Source organism: Hirundo rustica, chromosome 19, assembly GCF_015227805.2.
Source record: "Hirundo rustica isolate bHirRus1 chromosome 19, bHirRus1.pri.v3, whole genome shotgun sequence".
Lineage (NCBI taxonomy): Eukaryota > Metazoa > Chordata > Aves > Passeriformes > Hirundinidae > Hirundo > Hirundo rustica.
In genome coordinates this window covers 2,282,419-2,294,755 of record NC_053468.1, presented here as the reverse complement: position 1 = coordinate 2,294,755, position 12,337 = coordinate 2,282,419, and the positions used below count along the sequence as shown (strand labels likewise).

Here is a 12,337-nt window from a genome sequence, read left to right as displayed (position 1 = left end):
TTTATCAAATTGTTTGTCCTTGGCAATACCTGGATAGAAATTGCAATGCTGCAAAGACCGGCACCTCGGAAAAAAAACAAACCTAGGGAACAGCTAAATAAATAATCAAATAGAAAGAAGAAATTCTGAGCCAGGAAAGCTGTGGAAGCAAAGATTAACTTCCAGCAGAAATAAAGTCTGAAAGATGAGATTTCACAACGAATGGTTTGCCACGAGCTACCCAAAAAAAAAAAAAAATTCTACAATTGTTCAGTTAAATAATAGCACATAAAAGCGAGAGGATGAAATCAGAAAAAGTGATTTATAATGAAGCCCCTCATTTGCTTGCTGCTTTCCCCACCTCTCGAACAATTTCACAAGTCTGGAATTCCTAAAATCCCACAGGAAAGGTGTGCACCCTGCTACAACAGAGCGATGCTCCCACAGCAGGGCAGCCAGAAGGGGGGAATCCAGATGTGCAGCTGCATCTGCATCTCCAATGCACCATTAGCATACAGATTGATTGGATTAATTTGATTTGATAGGATCTCACCGACTGGAACATTTCAGTGGTGGAGGTTTTTAGGGTATTTTTGGTTAAGTGGGTTTTTTTTGGAGGGCGGGGGATTTTTTGGTTGGTTTGGAGGGGTTTTTGTTTGTTTTTACACACACACACACACACGAGAGGGTTTGTGAGCAATTCTTTCCAAAACCAGGCACTCTCAGCTGGCTGTGAGCGCTGGATTCATTCCCCCTATCCCTGGAAAGCGCCCCAGCCGTGCCGGGAGCAGGCATGGGAACCGGGCGCAGCCGCCCCGCCGGGGCTCCGCGGAGAGCGGCTGCTCCAACAACGGGATTCCCTCTGCCTCCCGAAAATCCTGCCCTGCAGAACGGCCCCGGGCTGGGCAGCGCCCGGAGGGATCACCCGCAGCCGCTCTTCCTCTGGCTCCCCCCCGGTTCGGGCAGCCGTGGGCACCCAGCGCTCCGGGCAGCGCCGGAGACGCGCGGTCTCTGCACTGCAGATATTCAGCCTTTTAAAAACCATCACCGGATAATTGTCCGGAGGAGAAATCCGTAATTAGAGCAAACCTCAAGGAGGAGGAAGGAGAGGAAGGCTCTGAGTGATGGAGCCGGCGCCCATCCCACGGGCGCTGCCACCGGCGCTCGGACGGATCCGAGCGCTCTTCTCCAAAGTTCAGAGAACTTCGCTAACATAAACTTTTTATCTTTTGATGATCCTCTTAATATAAAATAATCGCTTTTTTTCCCCCTCCCACAATGAAGCAGTCGGACATTAAAAAGATAGCAAGTGCATTTTAAAGATGTTTCCACTTTATAAATCAAACTTTCTTGGCAACAACATGATTTCTACTTCAATGCTGAGCTTGCTGTGCTCTCCTAATATCTCCTACAGATCAGTCCTAAGAGGGAGTAATAATCCCCTAAAGTAATTCTCAGCCCTAAATTCTCGATAATTTATAGTTGGCTCGCTCTGTGGAGCTCTACAAAGAACGAAACAAATGACTCCCCCTTTCCCCCCCGACTAAGTTATCAATATTTGCCTTGTTTATACAAAAAAGCTATTTTACACCATTGCCATGGAATTAACGCTTCCGCTGAGCTTTACATTTCCTCTCCATTGAGTGAACTTGTCATTAAAGCCACTTTTGTTGTTGTTGTTGTTTGAAATTTAAAAAATCGGGCTTCCATTTCTTTTCGTTTGTGCCCCTCGAGGTCAGACAGACCTACACTTAAGTGATTTCAACCAGCGGCGTTCAGGGGCATCTCTGTGCCTGCTGGGAGGGGGATTAGAGTCCTGATTAGTGCCTGCAATTAGCCGCTTTCCCTCCTTCCACACCCCCCCAATGTTAGATGCAAGTGCGCACAAATCTCCATTAACCATCGTTGTTTTGTTGTTGGTTTTTTTTTTTTTAATTGGCTCAAGAGGAGGTTCATTACTGCGACTCTCTATTTAAATAGCTCGGGTAAAATAAAATCTGCATGAAGTAATAATTTTCATTTTGTCCTTTGCACGGGGATTGGCAGCGGGCTGCAGCTCGTGGGCTGCCCTGCCCTCAGCACGGCCACGCGTGGAACCGAGACTCCAGGCACCACGGGGTTTTACGCAGTTCGATTTTTTGGCCCTTCTCATGCTAATTATTGTGCGTGTTTTCGCTGTCGGTGCTGCGGCAGAGCCCAGCCCGGGCCGGGGGGACCGAGCCAGGTCCCAGGGCTGCGCCTCGCTGCTAAAAACACCGATAAAACCCCTCGTCCTGTATTTTGACACCATTTGCAGCCCAACCCCCTGCAAAAAAACAAAAAAAAAACCAACCAAAAGGAAAAAAAAAAAAAAAAAAGGTTCTTTTGTTTTGTGTTATTCATCAGGACTTCAGCCACTTCTGTCGTTATTTTTTAAAATTCTAAACTGTTTATTAAAAAAAAAAATTAAAATTCTTTTAGCTCGATGGCGCTGCACTGAATTTTGCAAATGGAGAATTTGGCTCGGGTAACTTAAAAAAAAACTCTAATTTTTGTACATCTTGTGGTCTGCCCCCCGTCCCACCTCCTGAAAGGTGCACTGCCAGCTCCACCGGACAAGGAATGTGGGACTGAGCCCTGTCCATATGGAGCTGTTTAAACAAGCCACGTTAAGACTTACAGAGAGATAACATGCACGTTTGAGATGCTTAGGGTCTAGAATTTGGTACAGATATTACACATCTCCGCACAGACACACTCAGATACTATAAATTAAGGGTGAAATATCGGAGATCTTGATCCCCTCATCTGAGCTGACTTAGGGAACAGACCTGTCCAAAGGAACCCGGCTCTTCCCACCAGCACACGCTGCAGAACAAGCCCTGAGATTTTATACACCAAAATAAGGTGTGAAAAGGACAGAATTACCTGCACCGTCACTCCATAAACAGACACAAAGCAAATTAATGGAAGATTCCTGGGAGATTCATCCCCTCTCCAGGGGGAATAATGGGAATATCTTATTAGAGTCCAACTTCCCCCCACAGAGCAGCACTGCCGGGACCGAGGAAAGCAGAGGGAAAGCGCTCATCAATCCCAAAAATCCAGTGCCGAGGGTTGCGTTCTGGGTCTCACAGTGAGAGCAGCAAACAGGGAGAAAAATCACACACACACAAACTGCTCTGCACAAAGGATCCGAGACCACAGAGAAATAAAAACTGAATAGATTTTTTTTTCCCTCGGTTTTCTCCCCGTTAATTGAGTGTCTGCTGCACGGCTCGCCAGCACGGTGTAGAACACGCAATCGCAGGGCACGGCAGAACCGCTCAGCCGTGCTGGAATGAAATGCTAATTCTCCATCTTCCTTTCCTGAGGTGAGCCCGCTGCCGCAGAAGCCGAGGGCAGATACTTTGGTGCCCACAGTGACACCCGGTTAATTTTCTTGGGAATCATCCGATTCCCCAGCCGCCTATGGTCTGAGGTTTAATTCTGATTCTCAGTTTTCTGACATTAATTCTGCCATCTCCCAGCAGAGCAGCGTGGGCAGGACAGGAGACTCGAGTTCTCTGGGTGCCTGAAGCCTCTGTGAGGGTCTCCCCCCCTGGGTGTGCACACTGAGAGGGCTCTGATTTGGTAAAAATAATTATTTGTTTCCAAGGGAAAACTGATTTTTTTTTTTTTTTAACCCAGAAGTGGAACCCGTTTCTCTTTCAGTTTTGAGATTAAAAGAACCCCCGTACTGCTAAAACTTTGGTGCAGAGTATCCCAGCACAGGTCTTAGTGCACAGCACAGAAAAGGGAAGGGGGTGTGCTTTGTGGGGAAAAAAAATAAAACCACAAATATGCTCATTTCCTAATTAAAAAATAAATTTAAAAAATCATTACCAGAGAGAATCGGGACTAAATGTTCCAAACGACTCCACAACATTTTCTTGCGTCTACATTCCAACTGCCACACACTCAAACACATGTACAGTTTACACTGAAAAAATGACCTTACTAAAATCTGCAATCACAAGAATATTTTTTAAATGCCACTGACTGTGGCAGATCTGCAGAACCCAGTCTTGGCAAACAGGACATTTCACAGAGATCAGAAGCAATACATGTTTGCAGGGAATTTTCACTAACCTGCCTGCTTTGGTTATTATCATTTCCGTGCCAGCTTCATGAAATTTCTTCCATAGCTCCTTCTCATGGAGATAGACTTTGATATTTTCTATTGTCTGTAAAAGAAAAAAAAATAAGATAAATGAGAAGAGCAAGAAATGATGGAGAAAACCTGCGAGAAGGGCTGGGAAGGGCCATGGGGTTGGGGACACTCAGGGCCCGCGCTGCAGCCGAGGCTCTGGGCGAAGCCACCAACCAGCCTGTGCCGAAGGAGGATGGAGTCTCAAAAATTCCGTTGCCCTTTGCCAAAAATATGAGAAACAAACAGAGGCCGGTTTTAATTGCAGACTTTCACAACCAGGCAGGACACTGCGGCTAAATGGAATTTTTTTCTTTAATTTTTTTTTTTTTTTTCTTTTTCCTAGGGGGGAAAAAAAAAGTCTGTTGGGGTAGACTCTCCCTAACCCTCCCAAAAACCGGGGCCAGGAGCAGCCGCGGGGACAACGGATTCGCGTTCAGGGCCGCGCTTTGCGCGTTCCACGGGACGCCGGGGACATCGCGGAGGCGCGGCCGTGCGCGGAGCGAAGGCACAGAAGCCGCGTTTTATGGAGGGATGGAAAACCCCCGGTGAACTCCCCGCCGGGCCGCAGCCCCGGCCGCGGCTTTCGGTGCTCCGATCCGCCCTTTACCGACCTGCGCACCGACGGTGGACAAGGAAAATAAAATTATAAGAATAAAAAAATAAAAGCAAAGGAAAGTGAAGAAAAATGAGCTTTCCTCGCAATCCCTCCCAGTGCCGTTGGCGGGCCGGGCTGGCGGCGGGGGTGAGGGCAGCGGTGCAGGACGCGGGGCCGGACGGAGCGGTACCTGCTCGGGGTCGGGGAGCTGCGGGCTGCTCAGCGGCGTGCTGCTCCCCCCGGCTACGCCGAGGACGGGGGAGCCGGCGGAGGTGTCCGCATGGCCGGGCGCGGGGGCTGTTGGAAACCCTTCCTCGGTTTCAGACAGGCTTTTCTCCTGGAGCATTTCCTTGGGGGAGAGAGAGGGGCAACGTTAGCTCGCCACATCCAACCCCTGCCCCTCGTCCGGCGCAGGGCACGGCCACCTGCGAGGTCAGGCCCTCCCGGCCCGGCCCGTGGTGGTTCCCGGAGCGGCGACACCGGGATGTGACAGCGCGGGCCCCGGGGGAAGCCGCTGTGCCCCGGCCCACGCGGGAGAGCCGCCCACGCGTGGCTGCGCTCCCGACTGAGGGCAGCTCACGTCTGATGTGGCCGCAGCCCCCCTGCCCCGGTTCTTTCTCCCCTCCGGTACCCGTCGGGGAGGGCAGCCCGGCCCGGTCGGTCTCTCTGCCCCGTCCCGTCGGGGCTGCGGGGGCTCCGCGACGAAGAGCTGCGGCGGAGCCGGACGGTGTAAACAGGGGGAGTGCTGGGCTCCGAGATAAAAGGGCCCCTCTTAAACTTGGACGGAGACTGGGAAAAGCCAATAAAGATAAGGCCTGACAGCTCCGCCGGGGCTGCCGCGCATCAACGCCGACTTTTACAGCGCGGAGGGACGCGGCCGCCCGCCCCGCCTGACGGACGGACGGACAGACAGACGGACGGGCAGCGGCGGCCGGAGGGGGAGCAGCTCCGAGCAGGCTGAGGGGTGCCGGTCCCGGGGACCGAAACCGGAGCTGGCCGCGGACCTCCGGCCCGCGAGGGAATGCTCCTGGCTCCCGGTCCCTGCCCCGAGCCGCCAAGGCCGAGCCGCTCCTGGGACAGCGGCTGTGCAGGGGAACAGAGGGGCTGGGACCCCGAATTCCAGCTCCAGCAGAGCTCCGGTGAGAGCGGGACTGGCACCCCAAACTGCAGCTCCAGCAGAGCTCCGGTGAGAACGGCGCTGGGACTCCCAGCTCCATTCGCACCAGAATTCCAGGGAGAGCTCCAGCCGAGGAGCCGGGCAGCCCGGCTGTGTGCGACCGGACACACATACCGCAGTGACCGGCCGCAGTCCCCGCGGCAGGGAGCACGGAGCGGGGAGCACGGTAGGGCACTCAATGCCCCCAAATCTCCACCGGCCCCTCCGCCCGGCTCGGCGTGTCGGAACGACCCCAGCCTGGCCGAGACGCGGATGTTTCCCGGCGTCCAACCGCAGAGCGGAGCCGGGTGACCGGGAGGGCACAGGTGGGAGGTGTCCGCGGCGAAGCCCGAGGGCGAGGCTGCAGCCCCGGACTGGGACCGGTGCTCCCGGCACGGAGCAGGTTGGTTGGCGGGGAGCAGCAGGGAGCAGCGGGGCAGGCTGGCGGCGGTGTCCCGCCCCAGGCCGGGGCTCGGCGGGCTGCAGGGAGCCCCGCACCCTTGGACCCCCCCCCCCCGCTCCCTCCCCGTCCTTCCCCCCGCACCCGGGGGACTCACACGGCCGGCCGAGGGGCAGGAGGCGCAGCGGGGGGCTCCGGGCTTGGCCTGGGGGCGGCTGCAGCATGAAGAGCATCCGCGGGGCGCTCAGGCCGGGAGCGGCTCCGCGGCCCCCGATGGCAGCGGCGTGCGGAGCATCCCCCGCTGCGCGGATTCACTTTCCCTTGATCTCGGCGGAAAATGTTCCATAAAGATCCAGTTTGGGGCCTTTCGACTCCCTCCCTCTTTGTCTCCCCCCCCCCCCCCTTTTCCTTCCCCTCCTGTTGCTGACGTTGCCGCTGTCAATCACATCCCTTTACACCGACTCTGGCCCGCTCCGCCCGGCCCGGCCCGCCCGACCCGGCCCGGCCCCGCGCCCGCCTGACGGTCCGCACCGGGGGGCACCGGCGGGGGCAGCGGAGCTCGGCTCCCGCGCACCGGAGCCGGCCGCGGCCTTCCCCGGCCTGCCTCGGCCCTGCGCCGGGCCTGGCGGCGAGCGGAGCCGCTCGCTCCTCCGGGAGGAGCCTGGGGAGAGGGGACATCCTCGGCACCACCGCCCCCTCACAGGCCTGACGGTCCTGGGGTTCCCCAGTGTCGGCCAGGGAGCCGGGCAAGGCCGGGGCTGCGGCGCGGGGCATAGGCCGCGCTTGGAAGGGCACCCGGCTCGGCGGGACTCCGCAGCGGGAGCCGGGGTAGCCCGGGTGAGGTGATGGGGAAGAGCCGGGATCAGGCCTGGGCGGGGGTCCTGCCCGAAGAGGGGCCCACAACCCCCGTGGGGTTCCCTGACCCTGCACCGCAACCGAAGTGCCCATGTCCTCCGGCCTGCGGCCTGCTTTCAGTTGCGGGTCTCCATGCGAGCCCGGCGACGAGGACAGAGCTCCCGTTCCTCTTCATGTCGCGACGGAGGGCCCCGAGCTTTTCCACAAGGCAGGCAGGAGCTGGGCGGCCACAACAAAGCGACGGCGAGGCCAGGCCGTCAGGGCCGCCACGAGGTGAGGGCGGCGAGGGGAGAGGCCCCTCACACCGGCCCGCTGGAGCTCCCTCACCGTGCGGCCCGCGCACCGCCCGCTCGGGGCTCCCACCGCCACGCTAAACGCCCAAACCAGGAGGAGAACCCACGCGGGAGAGTTCCCGAGTGCTGTCGCGGCTAAAAGGGCCACTTCAGCCCGGCTATCGCGATTACCGAGCCACACACACACAGCGCTGCCCTCCCTGCGCTGAGCCGACCCTCGCATCCTAACCGCGCCCAGGCCGCCGCGCCCTTCCTACTCCCTGTCGCGACAGCTCCACTGCTGTGCCCCGCGCTGTATCGCGACAGCACCAGGCTCTGCGCTGCACCGTGCCCCCCCCCAGGCCCATCTTGTCCCCTCTACACCCGGGGCCAGGAGTCTTACCCGAGCCGGGGGTCCCGGGCGGGCGCCGAGGCGCCGCTCGCTCCCTCGGGGCCGGGCTCACAGGGACCCCGCCATGGGCCGGCGGGGCAGGGGGGTCTTACCGGGGTTTTCTTGAAAGTGAATTTAAACCCAAACTCACTCCCACCGTCACGTGGTGCCGAAATTGGGAACAGGAGCAGAATAAAGAAAGTAAAGTGGGGTCAACCTCGTAATGAACCTTTTCCCCACTCCTACCAAAAAAAAAAAAAAAAAAAAGGAAAGAGGAAAGAAAAAAAAAAAATACCCGAGCGGGCCGGGGGATGCGAGCGGCCAGCGGATCCCACAGGAGCCAGCGGGATGGGGCAGGTGAGACCGGGCCGGGGCGAGAGGGGACCTACCACCGTGCTGTCCCGTCACAGACCGAGCGGGGACCGAGAAGGGGCTGAGGGTGAGGAGGAGCCGTCCCGGGGGGCAGCGGCAGGCCCGGCTCGGCCGAGGGCTCCCGGGAGCGCCGCTCTCGCCGCCGCCTCCCTGCCCCGCTCGTTCCCCGCCGGTTCCGCAGTCGCAGCCGTGTCTGAGCTGCGGGCCCGGGCCGTGCCCCAAGCCCGCCCCTCGCTTGGGCCGCTCTGTCCCGCCGCCGCTTCCCACCCGCGGGCCGGGCCCTCCCCGGTAAGGTGAATTTCGGTGTGACTGTGCAGCCGCTACCGGGGGCACGGCTGTGTCTGGGTGAGTCTCCCTTCAGCCCTTCCTCCCTCAGCCGCGGCAAGGACAGGGGATATGCCGGCCTCTGCCTGAGCTTCCCGATGTTAAATGTAGGTTTTCTCCCCTTGGAAAAAAAAAAAAAAAAAAAAAAAGGGGGCCGAGGGGGCAATCAATCCCAGGCAGGGAGGGTTTAATTAAAGCAAATCCAAAAATTCTCAGGCCTCCTTCCAGCCTCAGACTTCCCCGTGGGTGCGCACGGGGATGCTGGAGCAGTGCGGTCGGGCCCATTCCCCGGTGGAGCCCGGCCGCGCTCCGATCACCGTGCCCCGAGCCCGCACAACACCTGCCCGTAGCGGGCGGGCTCCGGGCTCGGATCCTCCGGGAGGGCACAGATCTCATCCCCCGAGCAGGGGGACGGGGCCGACACCGAGGGGTGAAACGTCCTCGTCGGACGGAGCCCCCGGCTGCGGCAGCTCCGTGCGCTTCCCGAAGGCTCCGGCAATTCCCGGGCGAGGCGAAACCAGCCCGACTGTCATCACCCGGCAGATAAACGGCCGGATCCCCGACGGCAGGGTGGCTCCTATTCACGGCTCATCAACGCCGAGCCGAGGGAGCGGTGGGAGGATAAGCCCTGCTTTCAGGGACCGGCGCTCCAAACCACTCATCACTGTCACCGAACTCGCTCATGCTTTGGCCCGAAACACCGGCCATTAATAAAAGTTCGCTGTCGCTTTTCTCCGGAGTTACACTCAGTCCGCGGGTACCGCGGGAAACCCGAGTGGGATCCGTTCCGCGGGATGCCCTTCCAGCCGCCGCGCCTTTCCGTGGCTCCTCTTCCCCCAAAGAAAAGCTGCTTCTCTTCCCCCCGCCCCAGGAAAAGCTGTCAACCACGACGGAGACCAGGGGAGAAGCGAACCCCGAGCCCGCACCCGACGGCGGCGGCTCAGAGCACCGTCCGAGGGGGAAGGTCAGGACCGAGGCTGGACCGCGTGGGTTGGCATAGATTTACTGACTTGAGAGGAAACTCACCGGTTTACACTGCTGAGAAGGGTTTGAATGGATGAGTACTGAGAAAAAAATTGCCGAATTTGGCCAGTAACAAGGCTGGAAGAATTGAAGGCTAATGCTGGGCTATGCATGGACTCGGGAGGAATTACACAGCATCAGAGTCTCGCTTCTAAACAGCGACAGTGCCAAATTTCTAATAACTGTGTAATATGCTTATTTATACCATACAAGGACTTACAAACCTCATTGTGCATAGCAGCTGGGTCATATTTCTTTACCCTTCCATTCCTCGGGCTCTTTTGCCAAGAGACTGGTACCAAACACTTCTAGGCTGAAAGGAAAACACAAAATTTAATCGCAAAGAAACGATGACAAGGAAGCGTGGGTAAGATACGGGCTGACGTGCAGCCCTTTAATCTTAAGCATCTGCCTAGAATAGACGCACTAAGGGGGTATTGGAAATCCGCACGGTTTGAAATGCAAGTGATTCTCTGCTTCTAAATCGTTCAGCCCGATTAGTCACATGTATTTCCCTGACCTGGGCACGTTTGTAGGCTCTAAGGCTTTGTTTTAAACTGTTAAGTAAATATTTTAACGAATGTTTTAAAAGGTTGTAAACGAATGTGCTGCTCAGTCTCGCACCAAGCTCCGCTGGAACCGGGTAAATCAAACGAAGAACCGCATTCCGATTTGTTTTTAAATATTTTGGGGAAGGTATTTGTTAATTTTATCCCGGCGTACCAAGTGTACTCACGCCTCGTAATTTCAAACAAAGCTGTGCAAGATGCAGCCTGGCAACGTTAAACCTGTATCCAGAAATAATTAAGCTATGAACGAATATTCATGTATGTAGACATTTTAAAAAACTTTTTAAAGTATTTTAGAAGTAAAAGTTAACAACTGTGGAATTGGTTTAATTTTTAATACTGACGCTGATTTTGTCCAAATGCACTGGATATTTATTTTTGAATATGCTCACTTACTGTTTCTTAAAGTGGCATCTAAAAAACTAATATTTCAGATCAATTGCACATTTTTTTAAGGAAGATATTTCTACCATGAGCTTCGCAAAATCTTTGTAAGAGTGAACAGTCCAGAGATCACTGCCGTGGTGAGCGTCAGACTGAGAGAGTCCCCAGTGGTATTTCCCAGCCAAAGCTTTGATTTAACTTCAAGATTTACATACATACAGAAAAAAAAGAAAAAACAGGAACGAAGCAAAAAAGCAAACAAAGAACCCCCCTCCGTCTATTTTGCAATAACTTTTTTGATTTTAATGAAAAGACCCATAAAGCTACAACATGCTGGAGGATGGGGAGCAGGCAAATGGAGCCGGAATGGGAATGATGGTTTGAAAAATAAAAGGATAAAAAAGCCCAATGCTTGGAGCATGGTGAATTCTCTGCAGCCTGCTTCCTGCACCCACCAAACTCTGCTGTGGGATGGGGTCTGGGCAGGGCTGGCATTGGCACGGGATGGGAGCCAAGCACTTACAGCAGGGCATGGCTCTGGTCACACCATCCCGGTGCTCACCGGCACCGCCGCGGCCTGGAGGGCAGCCTGGGAGCCAGGGGACACAGCCAGTGGTGTGGTCAGGGTGGCAGCCAGGTGTGTGCATGGAGAGGGGACAGCAGCCCCAGGGCAGCTCAGTGTCCTGCAGGGACCTTGGTGGAGTGAGGGGAGGACACGTGGAAACTCCTGGGTGAAGCTGCTCTGCAGCATCTGTGTGCAAAAATGAGAGGGACATCAATCCAAGTGACAGCACGGCGAGTCACTTGGCACCAGGCAGGCAGAAAAGAGGACAGGCTTGTCTTAAGCCTTGCATCAGGGCAAGAAACTGCCTTAAGGTATTGCAAACCCAGCCCAGTACACTGGCAGAGTGTGTTGTGGCTCTGCACGGCGCCCTTGGCATCATCCATCCCGGGACGGGGAATGGGAGAGTCCTGCCCAAAGTGATTATTCAGTTTGTGCTGGGGATGAGGGGGAGGTTATTGCTATGGGAAATCACTGTCCTCCAGGGTAAACAGAGGAAAATGCTGGTCTGGGTGAGAAATTCCCAGTGTGAGGAATGAAGGCAGCCAGCTGCCAGCTCTGTCTCTGCCCTGGAGCTGGGCATAGACCCTCTCCGAGCCCCCAGCGTGGCACAGTGTGATGCTCTGACAGAGCAGCCAGGGCCACTGGGGCCAAACAATCTTGTTCAAACATCAGAGCTCCCTCGGGGGCCAGAACCCCTGACCACAGCCTGAACAAGCCCTCACACCCCAGCAGAGCCTGCCCCTCTCTTTGGCCAGTCCCTTTCCCCCATGGTGCTGCCCAGGGGAATCTTTCCTCTTTTCCCCCATCCAGGGCTGGACCCACAGCATGGCAGGAGGTGAAAACAGGGCTCAGCACTGGGGCTGTGGGGAGGGAACAGAAAACACTAAGCTAGGAGCAAACAGGGGCTCTGGGGAATGAAACCCTTGCCAGATGCCTACGAGAGCCGTGCATCATCCCAGGGGTCAGTCCTGTCCCAAACCCTGGCTAAATCACCCCGGGCAGCTTTGGGGGTGTGAGGTTTTCAGAGCACGGGAAGGCAGCTGGAATTTCAAAGGGCAGAGGGGAGCAGGGAGCAGCGGGAGCAGTCGGCCGGGGTGTAGAGGCTGGAGCAGAGGCACAGACATTGATCCGGATGTGGAGCTGCTGGAGAGGAGGCGGCACAACGGGCCGGGAGGAAGGCGAGGTGAGAGGCAGATGAGAGCAGAGAGGAAGGGAGCTGTGGGGGTCTGGGGAGCAGGAGGCTGGGGGAAAGGGGCCACCTTGGGGAAGGGTTTTGCTTCC

General features: G+C 56.3%; 1 protein-coding gene across 1 annotated transcript in view; it reads right to left on the bottom strand.

Annotated features, from left to right (window-relative positions):
* TBX4 (T-box transcription factor 4) overlaps positions 1-6,525 on the bottom strand; it is a 31,940-nt gene extending 25,415 nt beyond the window's left edge. The window contains exons 1-3 of the mRNA XM_040082471.2: positions 6,459-6,525; positions 4,936-5,094; positions 4,090-4,184 (exon numbers count right to left, since the gene is read on the bottom strand). Coding sequence (XP_039938405.1) covers positions 4,090-4,184; positions 4,936-5,091 — 251 coding nt within the window. The 5' untranslated portion in view covers positions 5,092-5,094; positions 6,459-6,525. The remainder of the gene's footprint in view (positions 1-4,089; positions 4,185-4,935; positions 5,095-6,458) is intronic.
* Between the last annotated feature and the right edge of the window lie 5,812 nt (positions 6,526-12,337).